This window comes from Budorcas taxicolor, chromosome 3 (assembly GCF_023091745.1).
Source record: "Budorcas taxicolor isolate Tak-1 chromosome 3, Takin1.1, whole genome shotgun sequence".
In the NCBI taxonomy this organism is placed as follows: domain Eukaryota; kingdom Metazoa; phylum Chordata; class Mammalia; order Artiodactyla; family Bovidae; genus Budorcas; species Budorcas taxicolor.
In genome coordinates this window covers 106,917,375-106,943,026 of record NC_068912.1, presented here as the reverse complement: position 1 = coordinate 106,943,026, position 25,652 = coordinate 106,917,375, and the positions used below count along the sequence as shown (strand labels likewise).

At 43.5% G+C, this 25,652-nt stretch overlaps 1 protein-coding gene across 1 annotated transcript in view; it reads left to right on the top strand.

Annotated features, from left to right (window-relative positions):
- The window catches only part of MACF1 (microtubule actin crosslinking factor 1), a 340,332-nt gene that overhangs the window by 124,000 nt on the left and 190,680 nt on the right, over positions 1-25,652 (top strand). Inside the window, exons 2-5 of the mRNA XM_052636851.1 lie at positions 3,745-3,806; positions 14,152-14,241; positions 18,081-18,158; positions 21,548-21,640. Of these exons, the coding sequence (XP_052492811.1) occupies positions 3,745-3,806; positions 14,152-14,241; positions 18,081-18,158; positions 21,548-21,640 (323 nt within the window). The remainder of the gene's footprint in view (positions 1-3,744; positions 3,807-14,151; positions 14,242-18,080; positions 18,159-21,547; positions 21,641-25,652) is intronic.

Sequence of the window (25,652 nt, the reverse complement as noted above, 5' to 3'; positions counted from 1 at the left end):
ATGCCAGGTCTACTCTGCCTTGCTCTACTGATTAGCTTTATAACCAAAAATAGGCTGTTTCTAATATTCCAGAGTTATCAATCTGAAGACACAAGTTTTCTTTATAGAATTTCTTTTTATTATAAAAGTAATACATGTTTGCTGTAATAGGTTAAACACTACATAGATGGAAAAGGAAAAGTTAATAAATTTCCTTTTAAACTTGCCAATATTTTGAAGAGGTGGATTCATGTGAATTCTTTTTAGTTCACGGCCTCGTATCCTTTAGACCTGGAGGTGTGATTAACACGATTGCATCTTCTTTATTTTCTACCCATAGTTATTCTGTTCGCCTCCCAAGCCTTCCCATGGGGATAGTGCACTAGGGAAACCAGATGGTTTCTCATCAGTTATGCTTCCAATAGCTAAAAAGCTGACTCTCAATTCAAATAAGTGGAAGAATTTATTTTAGGTCTTATTATGTCAAGCTTTAGATGTTAGTAGCTATGGTAGATGTAAAAATGTAAAGCATGATGTCTTTCCTCAGGGAGTTAATGATCTTATTGATGAGTAACAATAAGGTTATTCTAAGTTTAGAATTTATATAATTATGTAAATACAGATTGAGTGATTATCATAGTAGATACCATAAAAATTTGGAGAACAAAGAAACTGTTGAGACATGGGATTGTCGGGAAAGGCTGCCAGAGTAACCATCTCACCATGTCATTCTCCTGTTTAAAATCTTTTAATATGTTCTCTTATCTTCCCTTACCAGTTTCTTGGTGATAAAGTTTGGACTCCTTAGCTTGTCACGGAGAAGGCAATGGCACCCCACTCCAGTACTCTTGCCTGGAGAATCCCATGGACAGAGGAGCCTGGTAGGCTGCAGTCCATGGGGTCGCTAAGAGTCGAACGCGGCTGAGCGACTTCACTTTCACTTTCCATTTTCATGCATTGGAGGAGAAAATTGCAACCCACTCCAGTGTTCTTGCCTGGAGAATCCCAGGGATGCGGGAGCCTGGTGGGCTGCCGTCTATGGGGTCGCACAGAGTCGGACATGATTGATGCGACTTAGCAGCAGCAGCAGAAGCAGCTTTCATGAAAGGCCATGATTTGACTCATGCCATTCTGTCCAGTTTTAAGTGTCACTGCCACCTAATACACATCCTGTCTTTCAGCTGCCGTTAATTCTGTGCAGTTGTCTGAACAGGAGCTCCTTCATATCTCCGTTACTTTGCACTAGGTGGAACTTCTCGTAGCCTTGCCCCTTCCCTTCTCTTTCTGACTAGCTTGTAACTCATTTTTTAAAGTTTAGTAGAGTCACCCACCTAGAGACATTCACTAGCCTCCTGTACTCAGAGAGGCTTAACTGCTCCTCTTATGTTCTTGAGCACTCTGCTTACCTCTGTTACAGCCATATTGAGGGTATTTCTTCTTTCTGCCAGACTGTCATCTCTTTTAAAGAGATGTGACTTTGTATAATACAGGCTATTCCAAACAGCTAGCTCCTTACTAAGACCTATTCAAAGAATAAATGAGTGAATGAGTGAGCTGGATTTTAAATAGCATTTGGAGAAGTGGAGAGGAAGAAAGTAGCTTGCTGTGAAAAGAACGTAAATGTCAGTGATTTAGATGAGATCATAGCTGCAAGCTGACTCTGACACAAGCTTGGAAAGGATTATGAAGAGGTCAGGTAACTAAATCCGCATCTGAAAAGATCAAATGATCAATATATGTTGGAATGACAGTGGTCAAATCTAATAAAAATTCTGACTTAAATACTTGCAGGCCTCTATGAAGGGAAAATTAGATTAGACTTTAAAAAAGTTTCAACAGTTCCTAATGAGTGCCAATAGGTAGAATTTATAAGGATGCAGATTATGACAGTTTATGGAACTTTAATTAGCATATGTTGCTTATGAAGAATTCTCTATTAAGTTTTAAGCTCCAATAATATTGTAGATGTATGCAAGATTTGGACAGACCTTTCAGCTCTAAACAAAATGATTGTTGTTGAGGGGATTTGCAAATCAGCAAGGAATTAGACAAATGCATTCTAATTCCTAACTTCCATGGTCTGTAGTAGGAAAAGATCACTGTTTCCTACAAACAAAGCCGGAAAGGAGGTGAAGGTAAGGTTAGCGACAGTTGGAGGAACGCTTACTGGATGGCTATAGATTCAGAGACTGGAAAGGAAGAGGTGAGGGTAAGGTTAGAGACAGATGAAGGAGAACTTACTGGATGGCTATAGACTCAGAGACTGGAAAGGAAGAGGTGAGGGTAAGGTTAGAGACAGATGAAGGAGAACTTACTAGATGGCTATAGACTCAGAGAAGTAAGAAGATGGGCATCCACCTGGAAGTGGTGGACCAGTGCTTGTGTGGCTTTTACCTGGGTATCAGTAAGAAGGGAATAACTGGGCAGTAGGGAAAGAAAACCTAATTGAAGTTTGTGTGAGTTACTAGTGAGTCAGATTTACATAGTTCTGCTACTTCTGAAATTTCTCTTAGTTGGAGAAGAAATGGAGGCGTGGTCATCGCGGCTTGGGGATTGTCCTAGTGAAAGTAGTAGAAGGTCAGGGAGGTGAGAGTCCCTGGGGTACTCCTGACAACAGCTTTGACTTGCTTAATCATGTTGTCTGGCACAGACTGGGATAATCTTAGATGTTCTTAATAAATAGGATAAAGTAAAAAGAGAGCAACTGAAGGTTGAAAGTGAGGAGGAGATAGGAAAGATTGGTAGCAATGACTGCTGAGTGGCTGTGTTTGGAGAAGGAATGAGGCCTAGGAAGTGGCATGGTGGTGGCTGGCTATGGATTGGAGATGAAGGTCAGTGGAGCCAAGCAGGCTCATATGCATTGTCCACACGTATGTTGAAATAATTTGAAGATGACGTCAGAGAATACCCATTGAACCAAGCTGTTGGGGGAGGTTAAGGTAGATTTGCCACACGGAGGGGTGCATGCCGCAGGGAACGGTCGATGAAAGCAGGGATGATTCAAACAGGATGATACGGTGGAGGGAAAGGGCTCCAAATAAATAGAAGAGGAACAGACCTGAAGGGTCAGTGGTCTGGAGGTGGCTGTGGTGGGAGAAAGTGAGTCCTCCTCGTGACCAGGCCTCTGTGATGCAGTCATTGTCAGGTGTCGACAGCCATGTTTCTGTTGAAGAGGTGAACAAAGTCAGAATGGAGCAGAATTTGCCGAAGAAAAATGGGGGGTGTAAGGCTTGGAGAAGGGAGGGAGGGGAAGAGAGATTGCAGGGGGCCCTGGTGGGCAGCTTTGAGATTTGGTTGGCAAGGCTGGGGAGGAAGCTGGAGTGAGGGAGTCCTAGGGGAGGAGGGGGAGGGAGGAGAGCATTGATCAGGAGGCCCGCATGTGGAGGGTGAAATGTAACCTCAGCACTGGGTGTCCCAGGGCCAAGGCCACTCCGCCCTCCTGCTGGGGGTCTTCACAGCTTTGGATTTTTGGAGCTTGCTGGGGGTGGGGTGGGGGTGCATGGAATCACTGCCCTCTCTGGAGAGTTAGGATGTGAAGGAGACTTTGCGGTGACATGATTCTTGAGGCATGTGATTCTGTCTAATGTGTAAAGGGACAGAAAAAGAAATTCAGAGAGACTGAACCTTCCCAACAACAAGACACTGTCTCTCAGGCTGAAGAAGCCGCCTCCACTGTGCTGGAGAGGCTGGGTGTGGGCAAGGCAGAGGCTGGGCATGTGGCATCAGGCAGTGCTAAGCCGGCGCCTTCTCCTTGTCTCCTCACAGATGAACGGGACCGAGTGCAGAAGAAGACGTTCACCAAGTGGGCCAACAAGCACCTCATGAAGGTAGGACCCCTCGGGGGCGCCCCTGGCCTGAACCTGTCAGGCCCCCTCCCAGACGGTTCATATTGCTGGCTGCAGGGTCCAGTTGATGGGGATGCATGGGCCTGAACCCGTCAGGCCCCTCCCGGACGGTTCATGTTGCTGGCTGCAGGGTCCAGTTGATGGGGATGCATGGGCCTGAACCCGTCAGGCCCCTCCCGGACGGTTCATGTTGCTGGCTGCAGGGTCCAGTTGATGGGGATGCATGTCTGTTTTTCTTTTCTTTCTTAAAAAAAAAATATATATATATATATATATATGTATGTATATATATATACATGTATATATATACATATATATCTAACATATCCCTAATAGTGAGTGTGGAAACTTTCATGGATGAGTTTCTTGGTGAAGACAGTAACTCCTCCATTACCTAAGAAGGCTGAGGTTGAGCATACCATGGGGTGATTCCTGAGATTCCAAGAGTGCTTTGAGTCAAACTTTGCATACTATTTTTTAAGCCCCTATTTTGTTTTAAATTTTTAAATCTGATTACTGTGTAAGGATGGGGCAGAGGGAGTCTTGTTCTCTCTTAAAGTGTGCAAGTCTTAAATCATCAGTTTAGTGAACTTTTTAGTATGTATAGACATGTTTAACCCCCATGCAGTTTAAAATACAGAGCAAAATGGCTAGGGTTGGAGGGAGATCTTATTGTTTTAAAAAAGAGGAAAACCCAAGGCAGAGACATATTACCTACCCAAGGATAAACAGTACGACTAATATGACAGTCAGATTTGAATGCAAAGTTTTTAAGTTATAGTAATTACTCAACTCAGGTAATTTTGAGTTATGAATAATTGCTGCTCTGAGAAAGATCACCAGGGACCTCTTAATTGCTGTTTCCAGTGGTTTTCTCTTTCTCTCATTTGATTTCTTTGTAGCATTTGATAGTATTGACTAACTCACTGCTTCTTTAAAGCCCTCTCTTATGTTGCCTTCCAGGACACTGCTTTTTCCCAAGTTACCGCTTCCCTCCATGAATGCTCCTGCCTCTTTCACTGGCTTCTTGTCCTCCATGTTGACGTCCCCTAACCTTGAGCATTTTCTTGTTTTGTTCTCTGTATTCTTGGCCGTCTTATCTGTGTTAGCCTCAGGGATCATTCTGTTTGCATAGAATGCAAGGAATCACACGTAGAGAGGGATAGGGGTGATCTCCAGAGTCTGGTGCCTGGATGCATCTGAGCTTTATGAAAACTGTATGTCACTAGGCAGCTGCACTCTGCTCTTTTTACGAGCTCTTTGTTTTCTCATTTTTCTTTCTCTCTGTGTGTCTTCTACATTCAGTTCTCTGCACTCTTTGCTTTTGCTTGTGTGTGAGCCGTGGTGGTTGTCCCTTAAATGGTGGTGTAAACCCCTGCAGCCACATGATTCTAAAGACACAAACACGAACAATCTGGGGGGCTGGGGTTTTCTTTTCCTCTGTGGGTTAGGGATCTGTCAATGTATTTCAGTGAACTATGGCCTGGGAGATGCTTACATAAATCAGACATAGCTCCTTAGGTCACTTTTTTAACTGCAGGTGAGGTCGGTTTTCAAACTCTTAATACAAGATTTAGATCAGGAGGTAATGATAGAGCCTTTCTCTGTGTTCTTTCCTAAGCCAGAGACCCGTATCTCAATAGTGTCCTCGACACAGTCATCTGGATGTTACCCAGACATATCCTGTATTCAGTACCTCCCAAAGTGCTCAGTATTTTCATTCATGTACCTAGCTATCCAAGTTAGGAACCTGGACTCATACTATATTTAGTCCCGCCCATCATCTCTCCCTGCCACCAACTCCAGTCAATCACTTCCAACTCAGAAAGATGCTTGCTTCTGATTTCTCTTTTCTGCCCTAGTCCAGGGCCTCTTCTCTTGACTTGGCCACTGTAATAGTTTCCTAATAAAGTTTTCTGTAAGAACAAACGTGATGATAATGGTAGTAATTTATTGAGTGTTTAGTGTAAATCGTACTTTCTGTCCTAAGCCCTTTACGTGGATCATCTCCTTTAATTCTTCAGTGACCTTATACTATAGAGTCTGTTCATAGTCCCATTTTATCAATGAGGTTTAGCGAGGTTAAACAGCCTGTTCAAGGTCACAGCACTAGAAAGAAGTAGAAGTAAAACACTAGAACTCAGGCAACCTAAAGTCTAGCACCTGTACTCTTCACCTCTGCAGTCCTGGCGCTGGTGTGCCCACCTCTGCGGCCTCACAGTGTCACATTCCCCTTGGACCTTACACTCTTGCTGAACTGTTTGGCACGCTCTTTATGACTCTGTATCTTTGCTCCTGGGGCACTCTCTGCTTGGATTACCTTCCCCAACTCTGTTCTGCCTGGACACCACCACCGTCACTCCCCTTGGTAAATATCTCCCTGGCTCTCCCTCATGGAATTGACACCCTTTCCTGGGTGTCCTCTCTGTCCTCCTTACATGCTTCTGTTACAGCAGCTGCAGCAGCTGTCATTCTCCCAGACTGTAATTTGAAGGTTGATGTTGTGTCCTATTTTTTTAGTCAGGACAAAGAAGGAAGGGAAAGGGAGAGGGAGAGGGAGAAAAAAACCCTGCCGTTTTCCTCTTAATTTCTTCAGCATTTACCAGTTGCCTCTCATTTGGTGACAAATAACTCTGTCAGGGTGCAGAGCCCTTCACAACCCGTTTCCAGCCAGGCACTCTCCCCTGTGTAGCCTGCGCTGCAGCCACAGGAAGCCAGTCACCGCTTTCTAAACTCGGTATACTTTCACACCTCTCTGCTTGTTCGTTTCTCGCTCCCTTGAAGGCATGTCTTGACCTCTGCTGCCTGGCCATCATCCACTTACTCTTCAAGGCCCAGGTCCAGTATCCCCTTCCTGAGACCCTGACCTCCATCCCTGTGACTATTGCAGCTCCATCTCTGTTCCACACCACTTTGAAGAGATGGGTGTGTGTTCACACCTTGGTGTCCTCTGCTCCTAGGGGGTTGGGGCTCGCTGTGCTGCTGTCTCATCCAAGTCCTGCACCAGGAGCATGAGAAGCATTCAGTAAGGATTTGTTCCCTGGAGTGAATAACAGTTCAGTAGTCCTTTTAGCTTACAAAGCGTATTCTAATCTGACTTGATCTGTACAGTAACCCTGAAGGATGTAAAGATATTTTATCCTTTCAGTGTAACAGCTGAAGAAGCTGAGAATTAGAAGGATGAAGTGACTTTTCCAAGATCATACAGCTAGTGAAGGGTGGAGCTAAAGACCAATCACGAGTCTTCTGACCAAAATGACTTGTTGTTTCTTTTCAAGATGCCCCTATCTTGCTCTGTTTGCATACCTCATCTCTTAAGATTTGGAGAAACTGAACTGTTCCTTCTTCAGGCTTGTCCCCCTAAACTTTGTAGTTCAGTACAAACGCTCTGGCTCCCTGCTCTTCACTTGTAGCTGCTGTTGCCTGTTGGGCCTCAGCCTCAGTGCTGTGTGATGACAGGAGGCTCAGGGCGGGGAGAAACGAGACAAACACACATGGCATTGTTAGCAGTTGGAGGCCAGCCAGAGCTTTACTTAAATCCCTGGCGACTTTTCATCTCTTCCTATTCCCCCAGCCTTACCATTCCAATGGCATTTTCTCACCTTTGGGTATTTCACAGAGGTTCACTGCTCATCAGAATCATTGCTCCACGCTGGCTGTCTTTGAACTTTGGGCTGAGAATTATGGATCAAAATCTATTTTTTGTAGCTCAAGCATCTTTTGCTTTGCTCCCCAAGTACACATGAACCACATTCGTGTTGCCACTGGCAGGCAGACTGATGTAAGATCAAAGCAACCAAGCCCTCAAGTTGTAGATTTGGTTATAACCTAATCTCTTGGATTCCCAGATATCTCTTTAGGAAACAGTTCATTATTGAATAAGCTGATTCATTCCTCTTTATTAGCTGCGAGCACTGTTGGTCCAATCTTAAAAGAGATTTAAGAATGCAAGCACCTGAAATATACATACAGATCGCCTAAGGGAGAATGCAAGTCCTATAGATGGAAGAGTTCATACACCAGAACTATCAGAGAAAGATCTAGAATTTTAAGTGAGGTTTTTATTTGCATTATCCCTGCTATTTCTCTGGGTCCTGGCAGCTTATAAAGTATAGATATATCTCCCTAAAAACAACTTCAAGAAAGGCTGAGAGGGTGAGACAGAACAGAGAGCATGAGCTTTCTGTGGTCAGTTTCTATGGACTGCAGAGGTTAGTGGGTAGAAAGGAAGGGAAGCATTTAATCTAACAGATGGAGTCGTCCTTTCTGTTTTTTTTTTTTTTTTTTCATGTATGCCATTTAGAAGCCATTGGCCTTCCTGGGATTTTACTTAAGACCTACAGAAAACCAGCAAAAGTTTTTAACTCCCAAGTTTTTACTGATGGTCTCAATTTTTTTCTGCTTGTTTGAGGCTCTCTAGCTAGTGGTTCCAGGCGCCCTTTCCTGTGCAGCCTCTGTATCGCGGCCACATGAGACAGCTCGCTGCTCCCTCAACACTGCATTTACTTTCACACCTCTTCGCTTATTCATGTCTGTGGGAAAGGTCAGAAGGAGCCTGGCAGTGGAGTGCGGTTTAGGTAGGAGATTGACGGAGTCATGCTGCTCAGGAGAGGAGTGTTGCCTTTGTTGCCCAGCTGTGACCATAGCGTGGTGGCTTGTGACCAACTCTGCCTAGACCTGAGTTCTCAGGGCTTGATTTCACCCTCAGTGCATTTCAACCCCCATCTGAAGGATTCGGTTCTACGTTTGAACTTGGATTCTCTACTCCCTGAGCATTAATGCCTGCCTGTGAAGTAAAGCTACCCTTGGGGGACTTTACAGTCATCCTCATCCTCAGAGAATCTTTGTTAATCAGAGTTGGCGCATATCACTGTCAGATTCCTCAAAGCTTAAGGAACTCTCAAAACAGGAGACATAGAATTGTTATCTGCAAGGAGCCTCACGCTTTACTCGCACATCATACTCTATTTATTTCAGCAGAGATTCCCAGCCCCCATTCTTGTTCCCTGCATTTGAGCACAGTTCTCTCCAGAAGTCTATGACCCCCACTTCCCCACCCGCCAAAAAAACCCAGAACAACAACAGCAACAACAAAAAACAAACAAAATAACTTATGACAACTATAATCTGCTTTTTTAGTGTTAGGCTTTTCCTGGAGGATAAATTTGGCTGTTGAATCAAAATGGAATTTTCCCTTTTATGGCTGAGAAATCTATAAATTCAGAAATGCATCTGAAGTTACCAGGCTCATTCTCATTTTCCCTGTATCTTTTAATAAGTATGTGTGCTAAGTCACTTCAGTCATGTCTGACTCTGTGCGACCTTAAGGACCTTAGACTGTCAGGCTCCTCTGTCCATGGGATTCTCCAGGTAAATACTGGAGCGGGTTACCATTTCCTCCTACAGGGGGATCTTCCCAACTCAGGGACTGAACTCCATCTCCTATGTCTCCTGCACTGGCAGGCAGGTTCTTTACCACTAGCACCGCCTGGGAAGCCCTTACTAAGTATAAATGAGAGTAAACGACATACAACATACTCTTCTCTTTAAAGCTCTCTCCTCTGACTTATATATTGCTCTGCAACATAGTGTGGATCAAGGAAATTGAGCTGCTTGTGCTCCTTTTAAGAGTGAGTCTTTGAGCAAAACTTTGCCAGATCAGGCTTTCTGCGGGTATTAAAGAATACGACAGGACAATCCTTGGTTCTTTTGGGGGAACCTCTTATAATTTAATAATGTTGTTTCTACCCTGCGAGCATCCTGGAAGCCTTGTGAAGGGAAAAAGCAGTGAACACAGAGTCAAGAGACAGCGATCTGACACTTTCCAGCTAAATGACTTTACAGAGCTATGTAACTTCTCTAGACAATGCATTTCTCATCTGTAAGCATTAAGTCATCTTTAAAGTTCCTTTGAGCTCAGATTCTGATACCAAGCACTCAAGTGCAGTTTATTCCCTTTGCTAAAGCCACTCGGAAATCGGGGGAAGCTGTTTATTTTTTCATACCCTCAAGCCAATCTTTTAAGAATTGGGAGAGCAGAGCTTTCCTTGGTTTATGGATGCATGATGATCGGGGAGGATTGGCCTTGTCTGACAGTTTAGTCATTCATTAATTTTTTTAAATAGCTATGTTGAGATTTAGTTTACATATCACACATTTAAAGTATACAGTCCCATGACTCTTATTATAGTCAAAATTGTGCAGACATCACCACACTTTAAGAACATTTATTTTCCTCACTCCCCATAAAGAAACCCTGTACCCTTTAATCATTATCCTTATACACCTCTCCATTCCTTCCCCTGCCCCAGGCAACCACCTAGGCAATTTACTATCTGTCTCTATAGGTTTGCTGATTCTGAACATCGCAAGTAAATGGAATCATACAACATGTGGTTGTTTGTAACTGGTTTCTTGCTCAGAGTGTAATATGTAGGCATTTGGGTTATTTTCAGTCTTTGGCTAATGTGAACAAAGAATGCTGCTATGAACATTCATTCATGTACAAATTATTTTTTCTGAACATATGTTTTTAATTCTTTCGAATATATACCTAGGAGTGGAATTGCTGAGTCATACGGTAACTTGTGTTTCGCCTTTTAAGGAACTATCAGGCTGTTTTCCAAAGCAGCTGCACCATTTTATATTCTCACTAGGAGTGTTATGAGGGTTCCAGTTTCTCTGTAGCTTCACCAGCACTTATTATTCGTCTTTTTGATTATAGCCATTCTAGTCAGTGTGAAATGGTGTCTGTCTGTAGTTTGATTTACATTTTCCTTGTGGCTACCGATACTGAGCATCTTCTCATGAGTTTGTTAGCCATTGGTATATATTCCTTGGAGATTTCTAAAGGACCAGTTTTGATGGTGATTTTCACAGGGACTACAAACAGGCAGGGACCTGGACAGTTGAAGTTTTGTGCGCATCTTATTTGTTAACAGAGTGGCATGATTGCTGGAAAGAAGCATGCCTGTGGATGGCTCCTAAGCACTCTTGGCCCTAGCTGGCTGCCCCTCATATTCTGGTACTTAGTCCACCGGACTTTCTCTTGAGAGATTTGTGGAACACTTTAGAGGCAACCCAGTATGTACAAAAGAGGTAAAGACTTTAGAATGGGGGAAACCTGGATTTGATTGGCCTGGTCATTTACTAGCTGTATGATCTTGGTATGTTAGCTGAGCCCTCCAAAATCTCACCTCTGCATCTGAAACTTTTCTGATGTAAAAGCACTAGTAAATGTTGGCTAGTTCTTTATTCTTGTCTCGGCAGAGCTGTGTCCAGTGTGCTTCAGAAACAGACAGCTATTCTCTGCTGAAAATTCTCTAAGGGGAAAAAAATCTCACTACACTCACCTCCCCCATTACTTCTGTCTATACCTCTCTGCTGTTTTCCATAGGTACTTAGTTATTATAGTCACACCAAGACTGAGCAACTTAGTAAACTAGTTCTCATCTGAATTTCTTGTAAGGTTCAACTTTACTGTTCACAGGTGTAAAACTTAACTGGAATTTTCAGAAGGAAATATTGGAGCTCTGATGTAAAACTGACCTTTACACTTTAAGGGCCTCCTTTTTCTGTTCAGCACTCTGTGGTGTTTGTTGTCCCATTGAGAACATGATCTCATCTGGTTCACAGCCCTATATAATTTATTTAAATAATTACTCCTTGACCACTCCCGATTTTTATACCCTGTATTCAGGTCTTAGCTGCCAAAAATAAATCACTCATTGTTGTCTCTTCTCTTCTTAACCCTTAATATCAACTATTTAATAATTTCTGACTTTTAAAAGTCTTTTGTTTGTTTGTAACCTGATTTCCATCCCCCCACTTTCCAGAAAATTATTCTCACAAAAGCCCTCTGATGTGTAGGAAAACTCATAAACCGTTTCTCAGTCTTCATCCTCCTTGTCCTGTAGCGTTGGATACGGTGATGGTCTCTTCCTCGGTTTTCCTTCCTTGTTTGTTGCCTGACTCTTCCGCTGCCTTTCCCCCATCGCCCCGTCCTTTGTTGATTGCTTTCCCATCTCCTGCCTTCTAATTTCAGCTATTCCCTCAGGCTCAGTCCTTAGCACTCTGGTTTTTTTCTTGTTGCCCCAGCCCAGAAGGCCCAGCATTTCCCATGTGCTTAGCTAGCACCTCAGTGCGTATGGCTTCTAAACTCGAGTTCTCAGCTGACCCGGGTTGGATTCTGGTACTTCAGCTGCTCCCAGAACATTTCCATTCGTGGCTCCTTTGCTGGCGTTTTATACTCAGCATGTTTAAGACTGCACTTGTCAGAACCGACTCCCTTTCCAAGCCTTCTGACCTGCTAATTTCCGTGAGTGGCGCACTGGGGTTGTCCCAGGCCCCAAGCCTGAACCCTGGGACCCACTTGAGGGAGGAGTCTTAAGATTTTAGAGCCACCCGTATGTCAGAGCCGGCTTTCGTGGCCTTGTGAGAGCCGAATAGCGAATGTTCAGGAGTCTTGTGAGCTATTTTCTAAGCACAGCCACGATGATTAAGTTAAATTATATAAACTTACACTTAAATTATATTTAAAACGAAGGTAATAAATACTCAAAATTCATTCCTGCTTAGATACTTCACTAGATTATCATCATCTGTGCTCTTGAGGTTAGTTATGTCTGTTGCCTCTTTCTGGTGGAAATACCCTGTACTGGTGTGCTACTCTGCGTCTCTCCGCAGCGTGGCAAGAGTGTTCACACCGTGGAAATGAATAAGTGGTACAAGTCTGAGCTAAATGTATTGCTTCATTTGTTGTCTAAACTTAAGAAAGTGAGGGAGAAGATGTTAATATTGAAGATTAAACTAAAAAGTGTATCATGTCATTGTCAATATCACAAAAAAAGCTAAATATTCTTTCAAGATTTGAAAGCTGTTATTCAATTGGTAATGAACTATTTTCTCCGATTGGGTTATCTGTGTGTCAGCTTCTTAGCCCTTCACGTACAGGTGTAAACATGTACATCCTTCATATTTGCACCCTCCTGCTTTGTAGTCTTACGTGATTTTCCCATCCTCTTTCTTTCTATCAAACGTTTTCTACCCTTCAAGCCCTTTCTCTTCTAGGAAGTCCACCAAGATGTTTCCAGCCTTTGTCTGTTCAGATTCTCAGTTTTGAATGCTAGAATATTACAGTCGGAAAGACTTACAGTTCAGGCTTCCGTGTGAATGTTAGACATCCCAGTATCCCAGCCCTTGCTCGAAAAACTCCAGTGACTAGAAAGCCGCTACTTCTAGAGTAACCCTTTCTCTTGTTGCCTAGAAAGTTATGTATATTGTAGAGGGTCTTCCTTCTTATAATTTCCACTGGTCTTCTGATTCTGTTTGTGCAACAGTCAATGAAGTTGTCAGTAGACTTGGAATGAATCAGTCATAGTAGCCACGTCCTAAAGTTGTGTGACCATAACTTCTCAGAGCCTTAGCTTCCTCAGTTTTTCTTATAAAATAGGAAGTTTCTCTTATGAAATAGGAACTTCACAGGGCAGTTGTTTGGATTAAATAAATAGAATGAGATTATGGCTGATTACAAAGCCTTGTTGTAATGGCAAAGGCTAAAATCAGAAAGATGAAACTGAGGTCAGTTTTTCCACTTAGTTTTGACCTTAGGGCAAGTTACTTAACCTCTTTGTGCCTTATTTCCTCATATGTAAAAGAGGCATAATATAATAATAATAGTAATGATGTGTAATATAATAATGCCCACCTTACAGATGTTAGGGGTAGGTGAGATAACACCTAAAGCATTTAGTGTTTGACATTACCCACGCATTTTTCTAAAGTGATATTTGTTTTTCCATAGTTTCAGTTACAAAATTAGAATTATTTTTCCCCAAAGGAAAAGAATTCTCAAATTCACTATTTATTTATTTATAGGTATTGGGTAAAAAGGGGGTTAACTGAAAGCTACACCCCATGGAACACTGAGTGTCTGCGTTTTGATTTCCTTTGTAGCCCTCTGGAGGGCTGTACTGACTCTGACGGGTCTCATGTGTCCATCACTGGCTGTTGTATCATATTTTTGTCCATAATAATTCCTGAGATGTTTCGGGATGATCAAGACTTGGCCAAACTTTATGGAATATCATTCAGGGTTGACTGACGTATGTAATAGATCTGGCCTCAATTAAAAAAAAACACATATAAGCCTCTGTTAAGTGTTACCATCTCACGTGTATTGTATTCCAACCTGAATATTCCTGAATCGTTTATTGTTTTTAGTTTCAAACTCTTTAATTTGTGTTTACATAGAGCCATAGAACTTGTGTGGATAATGAAATAATTCAAGATCAAATAAAAATCAGTCTTGTTTTGCTCTCACGCGCAGGTCCGCAAGCACATAAATGACCTTTATGAAGACCTGCGGGATGGCCATAACCTGATCTCTCTGCTGGAGGTCCTCTCGGGCATCAAACTGGTGAGCTTCTCTCTCCTCCTACTGGGTGACTTCCCAGGTGTGGCCCTATTAATGACATAGGTCCATCGTGTTGAGTGCTGGGGCGGTGGCTGTCACTTCTGTTACATGGGAGGAAAAGTAGAAGAGGTGATTGCTGGCCTTTATTTCTAACTCAGACTTAACACTTTACAAATGATACAGGTTCATTTTAATTTAGCCTGATTTGTCGTATATTCTTATTTCTCTTTTTAAAATTCTGTTTTTTTTTAATTCTCATTTCTTGATGGAATCCAGTATTGGTGTATTACTTTTATATTTGCATGATTTCTCCTTGTTCTTTATCTATTTATACATGCTAGTATTTCAGGAATAGTAGATTCTCGCTTTAAGATTTTTTAATTAGGCGTGTTTTCCTTCCTACAGTGTTATTTCTAGTCTACACAGATTCCTCCTATTTTCCCTTCTACTGTGAATTACTTTATTTTCTATATTCAACAAAGAGCTGAGATTTACATGTAAAAGCCCAGGTGTTTAGAGTCATTGTTTCCCAAACGGCCTAACTTCCTCCCTTCTGGAATTCATTGTCTGTCACAGGTTTGAAGAAGAGCTGAAGTTGATGTCTGAGCATAGCCCCAGATGCTGTACATCTGGGCTCCTTGGATAGTTAGATACGCCTGCATCCTCCCCACAAGTATTAAATGTGGCTTATGGAAATAGTTACCTGTCTGAGGACAAAGCCTGTCGGAACCTCTTGGCTTATCAGCTCTTGTCCTCACTTTGTTGAAGAGATCAGTGTGGCCTCACCGTGGGCTCGTTGTTTCACATGTGGGAGCCTAACTTGAGCCTGTGATTCTGTGCAGCTCCTGCTCTGTCTAGAGTGTTGTAGACAACACGCCTTTTCGTTTAGAAAAGGCCAGGGCTGAGTGTGGAGACACCTGGGAGAGGTGCGCCCTGGAGAGGAGGGCTCAGGGAGTCTATGGAGGGAGCTGGCACACTCTCTGTCTTTGGTGAATTCTAGAGTAGGATCTGACACATTAGATTTCTCTCCCTAAGTAATAGTCAGCTGCTTTCAGGATTGGGCTTGGCTTTCCTGGGGTCCTTTGTTTTGGTTTCTTTTCTTTTTTTAAAAAAATAATTTTTAATACCCTAAAATTGACAGATGCTTTTGTTGACATAGCTAGTACCTATGAATTCTAGTTCTTCTCTGGCCCTCATTTATAAATCTCCTAAGTAGTCAGAATTTTACTTTCACTATGTTGGACTTAAAAGTGCTCACGAAATTATATTTGAGGCAATTTGGCTGATATATTTGATGAACTTATAGTGATTTTATATTGAAAAGTGATCCTTTGCAGTGATGTTGCTTACAAAACAGGTTGAAACCACTCCAATCTGATTTCTTTCGCTAGCCTTTGAAGACCTACAGGTGTTTATGGAGATAGTTGTAAAATAATCATCTTTTCACCAGAAATCACCCAAATATCTCCTTCATGGTTATTCTCATCATGCATTCTCCCTTACTTGATTCACAAAAGTAGGGAGAATGGATGGCCTGTGGAGAGTTAAAGCTGTGTTTCAACATAAGAAGTGTTCAGTATAACCATCTGTTCTGGTCTTAATTTTGTTTTGCATCTTTGTGGAGGTGGGAGGGTATTTTCATGTTTATTTTCATCTTTTTTTTTTTCCTGCGTTCATTTCCTTTTCATTTATGTGTTGTGAATTTCCTGTTAACTCTGTCACGTCTTTGCCTTGGTTGGTGGCCAAAGGAGCCGGCAGGGCTGAAGACCCTCCGCCTGGTGAGCATGCCCTCCTGGCGGCGTGCAAACAGCGAGGAGCAGGAGGAGGAAGATGATGATGATGTTGTAGGTCCTCCTGGGGACACCAGCGTCCCAACCGGCGCTGCAGGGCCATCAGAGGGTTTGGGGTTCTCTAGGTCCCCAAGTAGCTCACTTACCAATTGCCTTCTTCCCTGTCCACCTGGGAATTTGGGTCCCAAAGAAAGTGGTTAAAACTAATTGTGCCTCATGCCACTGTTAGACGATCCCAGAGTGGGAATTGTTTTGCTTATCTGCAAGTAGCTGGCACAAAAAGAATAATGATGTTTGGCGGCGTCAAGTCCATTTGTGACCTGGAGACCCATGCCTTTCTGGTGGCCTTGCTGTGTTGTCTGAGTCTAGATTGCAGAATTATGGAAAGCTTAGTTGACAGCATGTCAGTTGCTGCTTCTGACTCCACACTCCAGACTAACGACTTGCTCTCCACCTCTCTGGCCTCTAGGTTCTCACCACACACCGTGTCATTTGTTTTCAAAAGAGCCTGTTGTTTGCAAACCACTCACTGCATGGGCATACTCTGCCTTGGTCAATAACATCTCTAGTTGCTATAGAGGACAGAGATTTAACTTGCATGTTCTGAAGGGAGTACTTAGGCGTAAAGATTAGAGTGTGTAAGAGGGCCATTTTCTGCTTGCAGGCCCTAAGTTACAGCCTGTGATTTTTCTCCAGAAATAGAAATCAGGCAGTGTCCCCATCCCCTGTCCTCTTAAAGTCGTCTTTCCATCTCATTGATCTCCCCTCCAATTGCCTTAGCATCTTCGGTTTCACAGGCTCTGTCATCTTCTAAGCCATATTCACAATCAGTTCGGCTGGAATGACTGAGAAGAGATTCTTACTAAGAAGGTTTTTCCTAACACTTTGACTTACGAAGTTATCCTATCGCACAGAGAGGCCTCACCTTCTCTGTCGATTCCCTGGTTTGAAAGTCTTGCTTAGAAGGATCGAGGGACCCCCACAGAGACGCTTCCACCCCATCCCTCCACGTGCTGGGTTACTTTTTGCCCATTCAACCTGGGGCAGTGTTTCCTCTGTGCAGGTGCTGCCTTGTATTTTATTGGCCTTCAATTAGTAACATTTTGATATTTACAAATGAATTGGGTATCGTCTAGGGAGAGTGATGTTTTAGTCCCAGTTGTAGTGGGGCAGGGGGGGATCCATGGGAAAGTGAGCAGGACAAGACATGCCAGGCATGGATAGCCACTCCTGCCTGTGCTCACTGGAGAAACCGATTCCATGCGCTTTTGGATGGGTGGGAGTTGAACCTGGATCCAGGAGGTGGGCGCTGGTGACGCCAGAGGCACTGGGTGGAGATGGACTCTCCACTGTGGCTTGTGTGACACCCAGGACTGAGCGTGGCAGGAAATACCTTTCCTTGGAGTACTGTGTTGAAGAACCCTACACCATCGAGGTCTGGGTTTTTCAAACTGGGGTAAAAGGTGGCTTTCCTACTTTGTCTTCCTGGGAACTAGGTTCCTTCTTGATTCCTGCCTTTCATTTTAGGTTTTTTCGCTTACCGAGCATGTGTAGCGCCTCATACCCTGGTGTAAGATTGACTGCCTCTGGTTTCTTTCGCCAGGTTGTAATATGGTTGGTGCTGTCCATTACTGAGCAACCTGTAATTAGGCCTTTTACCCTTCCCTTAGAGTAACATTTTACTGTGGTTCTGGGAGCCACAGAGCCAAATCTTTGTTTGCATTAACCTCACATCCAGAATCGAGTTCTGCCACGTATGGTGCAGAGGGACCTGTAGAGATGCTGCGGCACTACTTCGGCATTTGCATTCAACCGTGCCGTGTGTTCACAGGGATCTGAGTGGTAAACGAGGCATTTTGGGGTCTCACCGAGCATGGTGAAAGCACACACAGGTCCTGCCTGGAGGGGTGCTTTGTGTGACGCTCCCACGCCTGGCTTCAGTCATGGGAATTCTTTGTGGTCTTTTAGTTCTTGAAATGAAAGCAGAAAGGGATCTGCGTGGGTAAATTGGTGTCGCTGAAACTAACATCCCTTTTGTTTGTTCGTTTGCAGCCCCGGGAGAAGGGCAGGATGCGTTTTCACAGGCTGCAGAATGTGCAGATTGCCCTGGACTTCCTAAAGCAGCGACAGGTAAGAGCATCCCGTGTGTCCCTGACTCTGCCAGGGAAAGTTGGTATCGGATCCCTGTTTAGGGACGTTCTCATTGCCCCCTGGTAAGTCCTCAGTAAATCCGACTGATACAGTTCTGAGTCTTGCTTGCTAGGGAGCAGCTGTATCGTGTCTGGACAGATCTGACACAGTGTGGCCTGTCTGAGAGGGAAAGTCTTAAAGAAGAGCAAGATGCGAAAGATTGACTCACCTCCACTCAGGTGGAGGCCAGAGGGAAGATGAGAAATAAACCAGCAAAGAAGATGGGGAAAGGTACACCGTCCAGGAAGAGGGGGCACCAGAGTGCTTCGTCATCATGAGAACTGGATGAGGGGACGTCGGGCTGGTTGAACGGCGCGTGGGGCTGGGGGGGAGCTCTCCGCTGTGCAGCACTGGTGGCCTCAGGGGCCAGGCCAGTAGAGCAGAGGAGTGTTGAAGGAGCTATGCCCGTCCTAGCTAGGAAGGAAGGAAGCAGAAGCACACTTGTAGACCTAGCAGAAGCTAGCGAAGAGAAGAGAGCAGAATGAGAGTGAAGAGTGTGTGTCAGAGCAGGTTAGCCCCGGAGGACGCCTTGGAGATCGCTGGTCCAGCCTTTGCATTTCCCACGAAAGGAAACTGAGAAATGACCTGCCCTAGATCACAGAAGTGAGAGCAAACCTGGGACTTCCCACCCAGGTCTCCTGTGCATTTTTAAAATGCTCCTTTCATGCTGCTTTCTACACGCCATCCTTCTTCCCATGACTCCCTGACTGATGGAACCAAGTCCAGGGATTGAGGGATGAGATCCAGAGCACAGCTGATGTAACTTCTTTGAAAAGGAAAGGAAAATGCCCATACAGGGAAGGCTTGTGGAAGAGAGGAAAGTGGATGGACGAGGGAGTCAGAGTTCATCTGCCTAGAGAGCTGTTTGGAAAGATTTGGTATAGCTACAGTTGCCAGGCAACAGCGCTGGTCACAATGGCATGACATGGTGTGCATATTTTTAGAGTTAGTTCATTTTTGCCACTCTTATCAGTAATTCTCATTAACTTGGGAAATTCTCTGTCTGTGTACTCCCATAGCCTTTTGCTTCTAATATAATACTTATGACTTTATTGTTATTTCTCTGTTTGCTGTAATGCTTTGTAGACCCATGGGGACAGAGAATGTGATCTTCCTTAACCTTTTTATCTTTATCACCTGTCGTAATGAATGGTCCATAATTGACACTTAATAAATATTTGTTGAAATAAGTGGTAGGAGAATTTAGAGGTTGAAGTGTTCAGGGGACTAGAGAAAGCATCCTTGGAATGTCTGTGTGTAGAGTTAGAGAAAACCAGAGAAGGCCTTAATGGTCAAGGTAAATTGAAAAGAATTGATTAGCTAGAAGCCTCAATAAGGATGGAGAGTAGATTGGTTACTAGGATATAATAAAAATGTGAGCCATGAACAGTGGACACAGAGAAGGGCAGAAAGAACTCTGGAGCAGTTCTTGGTGATGGTGAGGTTTTTGCTGTGCAAGTGTCCAAAGCAGAGTGAAAATGAAAGTCATCTGAAGTGGGAAGGCAGCCGAGTTATACAGATGGGGCGACACCTGGGTCATCGAGCTGATGCCAAAATTGCCAAGAGAGACGGTAGAAGATGTGGGAGGGAAGGTAGGAGTTAGGTGTGAGGTCTCCAAGGAATGGACTGGCAGATACTGGAAGGTGGCTTGGCCGAGGAGGTGTTCAGAATCCACGGGGAAAGCTGCCGGCAGTGGGGCGGGGGAACGTGTACTTGGCTGGTGCTGCCAGCCCGCCAGCTATGGGCCATAGTGATGAGAAGACCTGCACTGAGGCAGGAAGCAGGGCCTCCTGCCCCCAGTGTGCAGAAGAGGAGACAGAGATGCAGGAAAGGGGCAGAACTCGCCGTGTCCCGGTCGTTCAGGTTGCTGTAACAAAATATCATGGCCCAATGGCTTATAAACAACAGAAATTCGTTTCTCATAGTTCTGCAGAAGTCCAAGAGGGAGGCAGATGTGCTGTAGCACAGCTGGTCCTGGTTCCGAGACCGCTTTTAGCAGTGTCCTCATGTGATGGGAAGGTCAAGGAGCTTTCTGGGTCTCTTTTATAAAGATACTAATCCCATTCCCTCAAGACCTAATCACCCCCAAAAGGTCCCACCTCCAGATACCTTCGGATTGGGTGTTAGGATTTAACCTATGAATTTTGGAGGGACACAGCATTCAGTCTATAGCACCGGTCACTAAGTTGAAGTGAGGATGCTGCCTGAGGTCTTGAGTACATCAAGGTTTTGGTTTAGCTGAAGAGACAAAGGAAGGGCAGCTTCAGGGCAGCTGCCACAGTTGTCAGGAGCTCCATGAGGGTATGACAGAGACTCACGGGGTGGAGGTGGAAACAGGCTGGTTTTCCTAGGACACTCTGAAAGGCCCCCGTCCCAGGAAATCCCTCAGTCTCCAGCACACAGGGATGGTTGGTCACCCTGGTGGGCGAAGGGCCTCTGTGTCTGTGTACATCGTGTTGCTGGAATGAGATTTTAGGAGTAAGGCAAGTGCTGTGGGAGGAGGGGAATAGGTGGGACAGGCCAGAGAGTGGTGAGGGATGGGAGGCAGATCTCTCTCTCTCTCACAACCTTGAAAAAATAAGAGAAAGAAAAAAGGGCTGGGAGGACTTAATTAAAAAGCAGCTCACAATAGCAAATGCTTGCGAAATTGCTTTGCTGGTGGGATTGCAAAATGGTACAGTCATGCTGGAAAATTGTTTGGCAGTTTCTTACAAAGCTAAACGTATACCATATGACCCAGCAATCCCACTCCTATGAATTTACCCTAGAGAAATGAAAACATGTACTCACACAACAAAACTGTACATGAATATAAGAGCTTTATTCATAACTGGCCCAACACGGAAACAACCCAGATTCCTTCAGTAGAGGAGTGGATAACTATTGTGTGTAGAATACAGGTATAAGGTATACAGGAATACTCCTCCACAGTGGAAAGGGGCAGGCTATTGCTCCAGGCAGCAACATGGATGGGGATCTCACGGCCATTGTGCTGAGTGCAAAAAAGCCAGGATCTGAAGATTACATACTATGGGACACCATTTATATGACATTCTGGGTAAAGCAAAGCTGGGAACAACAGATCAGTGGTTGCCAGGATTTAGGGGTTGAAGGCAGGATTTGACTGCACAAAGTCCCACCTTTTGGGGTTGATGCTCCTGTTTTGTTACCCTGATTATAGTGGTTGTTAACACAAATCTATACAGATGTGAAAACACAAACTGTACACCAAAAAAAATTAACTGCGTATGAATAATGAAAATCTATAAAAAATGAAATCAAAACAAAAAGTTGCAGAGCTCTCAGACTAGCTTTTGTTTGTTTTTCAGGTGAAACTAGTGAATATTCGCAACGATGACATCACAGATGGCAACCCCAAGCTGACGCTAGGCCTGATCTGGACCATTATCTTGCACTTCCAGGTAGGGTCTGTGAAGTCTGGGGTCCTGGTGCTCAGTTTGGTCATGGCCTAGACAGAGGTAGAGATTACTCTGCCTTCCACAGGCACACTGAGCCTTCCTTCTCCGTATTGGTCAGTGAATGAGGGAGGGGGGCAGAGCAGGAGCTCTAAAGGAAGATGAGCATTGGCCTGGAGGCAACGCTGTTGCAGTGTAAACCGAGAACTTCCTCATCATTTGCATGACGAAGGGGGATTTTTCACCTGTTTCTGCTGTGGCTCTGACACTGACAGTCTAGTTATTAGCAGTCTGCCCAGCTGAGTCAAAACTGGCTCTTTGGGGACTCGGAATGTGAGGGATGAGGAGAGATGTTGGATTTGTTGCTCAGGAAGGCTGGGGTGAAGCCTTATAATCCTGCTTGATGTAGACTTTTCTTCATCTCTAATGATCTTAAACAAGCCTGGTTAATTGTAGCACTGTCTTAGTCAGGTTGGGCTGCCGTAATGAAACACCGTAGGCTGGATGGTTTGCAGCAAGCATTCAGTTCTCATAGTTCTGGAGGCTGGATGTCTGAGATCAGGGTGCTAGCTTGGTTGGCTCTTAGTGAGGGCCCTCTTCCTGGTTATATCCTCAGGTGACCTTTCCTTGGGGCATGTATACACAGAGATCTCATGTCCCTTCAACTTTTCATAAGGGTGTTAATCCCATTATGGAGGCTCCACTCTCCTGACCTCATCTAAACCTAATTACCTCTTAAAAGACCGCACCTTCAGTTACCATCACATCACGGCTATTATGGCTTTAATATATGAGTTTCGAGGGGACACAAACATTCAGTTCATAGCAAGCACCTTGGTATATGTGCTTGTAAACACAGTCTTGTAGCGTCCATCACACCAAGAACAGTGGCATCTTGGTAGTGTTCACATGGTTACACAGCCTTCCTGTTCCTCCTCCCTAAGGCAAATCCTCTTCAAGTCTAGGTACTATTGGAAAGTCACACCCCTGTTTTTATAAAAAAGACTATCTTGAATCACGTTAGCTCAACTTAACCAAACTATTTCTCAGACAACTCTCGAATACCCAACTGCTGTATGCGAGGCTAACAGATGACAGGGATCACTTCTTGAGCAGGTAGGAAAAGAAGGCTTATATAAATATCCCACTCGAGGGGCTGACTCCAGGGTCCCTGTGGCTGTGATGTCCCAGTTGGGGAATCAGCGCCACCTGCTGGGTGAATGCAGAACAGCAGGTGTCCCAGAATTCCTGAGAATCTGAGAACTTCTGAGAACTCAGGGATTATAATTTCTTGGGGCTCTGGTTTGGAGCCGCTGCTGACAATCTGCAGCATAAGTATGCTTAGGAAAGCGTGGAGGTAACATGTGTTTTTGTGGAACCACAGGGTGTCCTCAGGCATGCTTCGAATATAGGGATAACCAGGAACATGAACTTGGCAAGTGTGCCTTGGCAGGGTTGGAACAAGAACCTTGTTGAGCTTTCATAGCGTTATCCCCTTGGCAGTCTTATGAACAGTGGGCTGTTCTAGAGGCATCTTTTTGGTTGTTTGTATGCCACAAACCACCTCTCACTTTGAGACACCAGTGCTATCCTGTAGCCGTGAGGTAAGAGGCATCTGCCTGCTGTGTCTCCCTTTCTCCTGACTGCAACTCACTCACTCGACAGAAGGGAACTTCAGGGGCCAAGGAATGAAAACAGAATTGGCTAGTTACACTTTTCCTGGGACAGAAGATGTGGGGATAATGGTCCTTAACGGAGTATGCCATTAAGAAAATGTCCTAGAATTCTCTCTCTTTAAACATTTATGAAAAATTTCAGACATTTATAAATGCAGAGGAAATGGTATAGAACGACCGTGTACTCGTCACCGAGCTCACCAGCCACTAACTCGTGGGCAGAGTCACACTGTCTGCTTCCTGATCCAGTCATCAAACCCTCCAGTAGGTTATTTTGAAAGGAGTCCCAGACATCATATGATTTCATCTGCAAGTGTTTCAGTGTGTCTCTCTGAAAGAGTCTTCATTTAAGCAAAGCACAATATTATAGCTCTGTAAAAATCAGTAATTTCTTAAAATCATTGAATGTCTAAGCAGTGTTTAGATTTCCCCAGTTATCTCATTTTAAAAATGGCTTGTTCGAATCCAAAGCCCACACATTGCATTAAATCTCTCTTCTCCTCTTTTTGTCCCCTTAACTGTTTGTTAAAGAAATCGGTCTTTTGTCCTGTGCCGTTTATGGAAAAGATGCTGGTGGCGTCTCTGGATGTTTTCTAACAGTCTCCTGCATCCTTCTGTATTGTCTGTAAACTGGTGCTTTGGATCTAGACCTGAGGCTGAATCACATTCAGATTCCCTTTTTTGTGCTGGGGCAGGGCAAGGATGGTGGTGTTGAGTTGTATACTTTGACTGCTGCACATCAGAATGTCTGTTATCTGTCTTTTCATCATGTTAAGCTTAATTGGTGGGTTCAGGTGTGCCCAGGCTGATCCATTCCTTGTAGACCCTTTCACCCTTAGCCCTTCACCTAAAAGTTTAGCAGCTACTGTTTCATTGTTTCATTAGAAGTTGCAACATGGTGATACTCAAAATTCTGAAATTTTTTTCTAAAGCAGAACTTTACCTCATCAATTACTCTGATAGTTCCTTTAAGAAAGGCAAGATAAATATTGCCCTCTGTTTCACCAGTTTTCGAAATAATTAGTTGATTCTCTTAAGAATCTCTGTAAGACCAGTGAAAGTTTCATTGTTGATACTCATCTTCCCTTAGTAACACTGTGACTCACGGATTTCTACCAGACTTAAATGTGTTCCGATTAAATATTAGCTGTCATTCTTTGTAATATTCAGCTCGTCCTTTGGCCAGAGAGTTTTTTCACATTGACTCTGAGTCCTTCCTCATGATCCATATAGTCTTTGATAATGTCCTCTGTTTCTTGTATGAAGAGTTGTTCCAGATACTTTTTGTATATTTCCTGTTTCAGGCCCAGAATTAACAGCTTCTAAAAGGAACTGAAATTCTTTATTGACAACAGTCTGAGTGCTTCTTGGGTTGGTCACTCTTTCTGGGTGTTTTCTGTGGACAGAACTAGCCAACATTTGTATTTGACTTGTAAAAAGAAATCAAGAATTTATAATGTTTCTAATTGGTATTTAGAATTAGAGTTTTATTCAACCTCTTTGACTTTGTATTCTTTTTTTCTTATGCTAAAAATCTTGATCCAAACAAAGCAAGGGAATATTACTTATTCCCTTTTCCATATACACACATGCAAACACATGGATGCAAGTATGTATAAAATCATGTATATATTATAGTGCATATACAAAGTCATGTGCATAAATGCACAAATTTGTATATTTGAATAAAAATAACCATGACAGTGCTTTATTAACAACACAATTACTGAAAAGTTTGTGATTTCTTTGCAGTTCTTTTTGTCCTTTAGTGTAAATCTCCTAAGGACGTAGAAATAATTTTATATTAAAGCCATTTGAAATAACTTCTCTCTGTGTTGTTAAGCCATCAATCTGATACAGAGGTTCATTTGTATTTCATATTTTTTCAGTTTTTAGCGATTGCTTTTCTCCCTTTCAATTTTCTTTTGCATTATATAAATCATACATACTCTTACAATGGGAAATTTCAAAAAGTGAATACAAGGTGTGTTCAGAGTTTCGTTTCTGCCCCCTCCATCCTGTTTCTTCTCTTTCCAGCTGTTTTAAAGCAGCTTTTGGTCATCCTATTGGTTGTTTATTTTAAAAAGTAGATTCTTTTTTAAAAACAACTTTACTGAGGTAGAATTTACGTACCATAAAATTGACCCATTTTCATAGTGTAATTCAATGATGTTTATGAGTTGTACAGCCATCACCGTAATCCAATTTTAGAACATTTTCATCATCCCACAAAGGTCCTTCTTGGCCATTTATAGTTATTCCATTCCCATCCACAGCCTCAGGCAGCCAGGAATCTATTTTCTGTTTCTATAGATTTGCTTATTCCAGACATTTCATTTAAA